Source organism: Macrosteles quadrilineatus, unplaced genomic scaffold (genome assembly GCF_028750875.1).
Source record: "Macrosteles quadrilineatus isolate MER2022 unplaced genomic scaffold, UCM_ALF_1.0 Scaffold_1__1_contigs__length_201487025, whole genome shotgun sequence".
NCBI classification, from domain to species: domain Eukaryota; kingdom Metazoa; phylum Arthropoda; class Insecta; order Hemiptera; family Cicadellidae; genus Macrosteles; species Macrosteles quadrilineatus.
In genome coordinates, this window is record NW_026542594.1 from 74,053,123 (window position 1) to 74,059,271 (window position 6,149).

Below are 6,149 nucleotides of genomic sequence, written 5' to 3' on the forward strand. Positions count from 1 at the left end.
GGGGCGGTGGGGCCGGGGCAGCGGAGCCGGGGTGGCCGCGGCGGATCCGTGGCCGGGAAGCCGGGGCAGTGGAACTGGGGCGGCACAGCCAGGGCAACAAAAAAATTTTAGAGAACAGTAAATTTTTAATACGAATAAAATAATAAATTCATTAAGTGAATGTGAAGAGTACAATTATCTATATTACATTTTACACAAAGAACAAGCCTAAGAATATAAACGGCAATTCAAACATCGATTTAAAATTATAATTTAAGCCCAAATATAAAAAACAAACCACTTGGCTTGTGTATCGAACAACCGTCGCTACCACGTTACGACGTTACCCAGGACGAGTGACAGCGTCAAAGCAACATTGCAGCGGTTGGGATTGACCTCGACGTATTCCTCTCTCTCTCTCTCTGCCCCCTCCCACGAAGTTGTGTTTACTTTATTATTGATTATTTTGGTAGAATGGGCTTCCCTTCCCTCCGAGAGAGAGGAGTTGCAAAAATGAGATATTTTATTACTTTTTATCTTAATAAACAATGTCGTAATTTGCTTCAACAATTAATAACATTGCCGTTTTGGGGGATATCCAAGATGGTCGAAAGTCCTGCCGACTCTTAGGTCAGATTTTAAACAAAAACCAAAAAATAATTGATATCTGCAACTGTAAACAAAAACCAGCCTATGAAATGAAAATAATTTTAAAATGTGCAATTTACACTTAGAACCCTTAGTACATAATTAAGTCAGAGTTCAGGGAGACACCATAATTCGGCGATCGCTCAAGGAAGGGGTGGAGCCCAGGAGTAAACAATTAGACGGGACTGTGACGTAGATACGGGGGGGGGGGATCAGGGGGATATATCCCCCCTTCAACCGATAATGGGTAAAAAATTGTAATAACATTTAAAAAATAATGTTTAAACGTATGTAATGAAATAGTGAACCTTTTTAATTTTCTTTATTGTATTAAGCTTGTTTTTCGAAAGTATACTTTCAATATCAATAAATCGTAAATAAACTGCAATGCCAGTGAAAGTAGTATGGTTTTTGCGCGCGAAACAGAGTACAGACACAAGTCACGGAAGGTCAACAGCCTATCCGCCCCTCCCTCTACCACCACCACTTTACCTTTTACACCTACCTGAAATTAATCGTTTTAACGTGAGCAATAAAATAGTTAATCAAATGTCATGCCTATTGTACTAAGCTTGTTTGTTTGTACGTATACTTTCATTATTGATGAATAAATGGTAACAGATAAACTACATGCCAGTAGCCGGTAGCAGTGGTGGGGTGGGATATTTGCGCGCCAAACAGACGTGAGTCACAGGACGTTCCGCGTTCAACCGCCCATCGACACCCTCCTCCTCTACCCCGTCACCCACACTACGCTTGATCTGTCGTCTGGTGTTAATTATTGTGCCAGTGTGTTTTTATGATTTTCGTATTCCGTGGTGTCTCATGAGAGTTATTTTATGTTGAAACAAAGTAAACTGATCGGGTTTTTCGCCCCGAAAAGAAAAATTTGATGGCGTTAGCTGGTGTGGCAATGGAACAACGAATTTAAGTGATTTAATTACTCGCCTTTCAAATAAAATTTGATAAATAGGCCAAGTCCTGTTAACATATTAATCAAAATATTCAGTGTTAAAGGATAGAGAAACATAACGTCAAATGTTATCATATAACAAAAAGCCTAGCATAAGAACTTAAAAAATAAATGTAATAAAAACTAGTCCACATGCAATTAAAGCACAAAGTTTAATTTCATAAGTACAAAATTGCATAAAATTGTATTAAGTATTAACACCAGATTTCACTTCCTAAACGCTTAAAAATAGTGTTTAGAGAAGTTATTTTTTCTCAAATTTTCTGGGGGAGGACCCCAGGAACCTCCCTTATGTGCTGAGGGGAATTCCATACCCCCCAGACCCCACGGGGGGCGGCGGTCACCAATCTCGCCCAGGGCGGCAAAGTCCCTAGGGCCGTGCCTGATTAAGTTTACGGTAAGTAAATAAAAGAAATGACTTATAACACTTAAAACATATTTACGCTTATATTGTTACTACTAACAAGACGGTAAATATACAGGGTTAGGCAAAAGTCTGGAACCCCCCAGTTAACTTTTTAACGCGTTTCAGTAGGAAAACCAAACTCGGCAAATATTAACAACATAAGAAATTGCACTTTTTCATCAAAGTTACAACTTTGTCCCAGCCCCCAAAATGGGGTATTTTTGGGGCAGCCCCAAATTTTCAAATGTAAACACCTAGCTTGTGACCCCTCATTTTAAAGGGTTTATGTAGAGAAATTGAATAGCACAAACCAGAGGTCAATATTGTAGCCATTTTAATTATTTAAGATGAGCAAGCAAGATAAGGTCTGGACACCCCCAGTTAACTTTAAAAATTTAATATTTTAATACTGACCAAAAGGTGAATCCTCTTTTTGATAAAGGTATGCTGAGTTTAGTTTTCCTGCTATAACCTGTTAAAAAGTTAATATGGTATATATATTTCAAAATGACTGCCATTTTAATTGGGGGTGCGATATTGACCTCTAGTTTGCGCCATTCAATTTGTCTTGAGAAACCCTTTAAAATGAGGGGTCATATGATAGGTGTTTACATTTGAAAATTTGGGACTGCCCCGAAAATACCCCATTTTAAGGGCTGGGGCAAAGTTGTAACTATGATTAAAAAGTGCAATTTCTTATGTTGTAAATATGTGCCGAGTTTGGTTTTCCTACTGCAACGCATTAAAAAGTTAACTGAGGGGTTCCAGACTTTTGCCTAACCCTGTACAAAAAAGATAGTAAGTGGTCTTGACTAACCACTTACCATCTTTTTTGTATATTTACCGTCTTGTGAGAAACAGTATAAGGGTAAATTGTTTTAAGTGTTATAAGACGATTCTTTTATTTACTTTCTACAGAAGTGAAATATACAATATAAAACGATAATAAACACAAACAAAATATTTGATACGATTATAAATTTATTAATTGGAACAATTTCATTCAGGAACATCAACAGACAAATTTACAGCCGATGTCATTGACTCAAGCTGATTCTTTTTTGCCCTAGGGAGAAAAAGAGGCACTACTTTGCACCTGCAATGCATGTACTGTATTGAAGACAGCCGTATTTGCTGCAGTAGGACAAAAGAGCTTTATAAGAATAATTGGCAAAGCATGACCTATACTTGCCTCCTCTGACAAGTGGTGTCCAGCCACAGTTATCTTGAATGTCAAGGTTTGCTCCACTAGCAACAGCCAGGTCCACGATTGCTATTTGAGAAGTATCCACAGCATAGTGGACAGCAGTACATCCAACTCTGTAAAGCAATTATCCTTTCCATGAACAATATTAACCAAATATAACTTATTCTAAACTGACTATTGGCATGTTTCTTTACCTGTCCTGTGTAGTACAGCTGGGAGCAAGCTAGTCTAGTAGTAGAGCGAGAGTTTTCGGTGCCCCAAATCCCAGGTTCAAATCCCGCCAAAAAACATTTATCTGTGTGATCATGCCGCGACCCTCTAGGACTAGCCTGCAGTAATGTGTAAAACAGTTGCAGGCTAGAACCAAGCATCCTAGGATGTAAAGGTGGGACATAAAAAAAATAGTATAGTAGTTACCTTAACCTGGCCATTTGCTGCAGCCTAAAAGGACTGTCCTTCAAGTGTGAATCTGACAAAAATATTAATCTAAGAACAACAATCACACTACCTATCCTGTGTCAGCCAGCTGGCTCATCTCTCTAGTAGAACAGTAGCCACCTCCACCTGATTGTCTGCTGAAGCCTACATCAGGGCTGTCCTTCCGGTGAATCAGACAAACATTGATCTAGGAACAACAATCAGTACACTACCTGTCCTGTGTCAGCCAGCTGGCTCCTCTAGTAGTACAGTAGCCACCTCCACCTGGCTGTCTGCTGAAGCCTACACCAGGGCTGTCCTCCCAGTGAATCAGACAAACATTGATCTAGGAACAACAATCACACTACCTATCCTGTGTCAGCCAGCTGGCTCATCTCTCTAGTAGAACAGTAGCCACCTCCACCTGATTGTCTGCTGAAGCCTACATCAGGGCTGTCCTTCCGGTGAATCAGACAAACATTGATCTAGGAACAACAATCAGTACACTACCTGTCCTGTGTCAGCCAGCTGGCTCCTCTAGTAGTACAGTAGCCACCTCCACCTGGCTGTCTGCTGAAGCCTACACCAGGGCTGTCCTCCCAGTGAATCAGACAAACATTGATCTAGGAACAACAATCAGTACACTACCTGTCCTGTGTCAGCCAGCTGGCTCCTCTAGTAGTACAGTAGCCACCTCCACCTGGCTGTCTGCTGAAGCCTACACCAGGGCTGTCCTCCCAGTGAATCAGACAAACATTGATCTAGGAACAACAATCAGTACACTACCTGTCCTGTGTCAGCCAGCTGGCTCCTCTCTCTAGTAGTACAGTAGCCACCTCCACCTGGCTGTCTGCTGAAGCCTACACCAGGGCTGTCCTCCCAGTGAATCAGACAAACATTGATCTAGGAACAACAATCAGTACACTACCTATCCTGTGTCAGCCAGCTGGCTCATCTCTCTAGTAGAACAGTAGCCACCTCCACCTGGCTGTCTGCTGAAGCCTACATCAGGGCTGTCCTTCCGGTGAATCAGACAAACATTGATCTAGGAACAACAATCAGTACACTACCTGTCCTGTGTCAGCCAGCTGGCTCCTCTAGTAGTACAGTAGCCACCTCCACCTGGCTGTCTGCTGAAGCCTACACCAGGGCTGTCCTCCCAGTGAATCAGACAAACATTGATCTAGGAACAACAATCAGTACACTACCTGTCCTGTGTCAGCCAGCTGGCTCCTCTAGTAGTACAGTAGCCACCTCCACCTGGCTGTCTGCTGAAGCCTACACCAGGGCTGTCCTCCCAGTGAATCAGACAAACATTGATCTAGGAACAACAATCAGTACACTACCTGTCCTGTGTCAGCCAGCTGGCTCCTCTAGTAGTACAGTAGCCACCTCCACCTGGCTGTCTGCTGAAGCCTACACCAGGGCTGTCCTCCCAGTGAATCAGACAAACATTGATCTAGGAACAACAATCAGTACACTACCTGTCCTGTGTCAGCCAGCTGGCTCCTCTCTCTAGTAGTACAGTAGCCACCTCCACCTGGCTGTCTGCTGAAGCCTACACCAGGGCTGTCCTCCCAGTGAATCAGACAAACATTGATCTAGGAACAACAATCAGTACACTACCTATCCTGTGTCAGCCAGCTGGCTCATCTCTCTAGTAGAACAGTAGCCACCTCCACCTGGCTGTCTGCTGAAGCCTACATCAGGGCTGTCCTTCCGGTGAATCAGACAAACATTGATCTAGGAACAACAATCAGTACACTACCTGTCCTGTGTCAGCCAGCTGGCTCCTCTAGTAGTACAGTAGCCACCTCCACCTGGCTGTCTGCTGAAGCCTACACCAGGGCTGTCCTCCCAGTGAATCAGACAAACATTGATCTAGGAACAACAATCAGTACACTACCTGTCCTGTGTCAGCCAGCTGGCTCCTCTAGTAGTACAGTAGCCACCTCCACCTGGCTGTCTGCTGAAGCCTACACCAGGGCTGTCCTCCCAGTGAATCTGACAAACATTGATCTAGGAACAACAATCAGTACACTACCTGTCCTGTGTCAGCCAGCTGGCTCCTCTCTCTAGTAGTACAGTAGCCACCTCCAACTTTCCGTCTGCTGCAGCCTGCATGAGAGCTGTCCTCCCAGTGAATCTGGCAAACATTCCACAATCAATCATTTGTACAGATTTACCATACTGGACTATCACGTTATAGCTGAGGATTGGAAGCGATGCTGCATCTCATCTAGACTTCTTTAATGAGTCGATTGCATCTTTCAAGCATAAAGTTCTAGCAAATTACACCTTATATCAGTATTAAATAATTATGTATTATTAGGTATCCCATTTCAATGTAGGTACTATTTATTTATCTTTGTTCCTAGCTCTATCATACGTCCATCACATGTACTGTTTTCTTATTGTTTGTCTTGTTTCCACAGTATTATATTTATCACTCCAAATCCTTATATATAATACGTGAAGGCGATTTCTGCGAAACACTACCCCTCCGTTAATAATGGACG

General features: G+C 42.6%; 1 protein-coding gene across 1 annotated transcript; it reads left to right on the plus strand.

Moving 5' to 3' along the window:
• Positions 1–3,395: 3,395 nt before the first annotated feature.
• Positions 3,396–5,709, plus strand: LOC128998023 (uncharacterized). Its single transcript, XM_054423959.1, has 5 exons — positions 3,396–3,435; positions 3,795–3,955; positions 4,155–4,450; positions 4,573–5,148; positions 5,271–5,709. The coding sequence occupies exons 1-5, from the start codon at positions 3,396–3,398 to the stop codon at positions 5,707–5,709; spliced, it is 1,512 nt and encodes a 503-aa protein (XP_054279934.1).
• Positions 5,710–6,149: the final 440 nt, after the last annotated feature.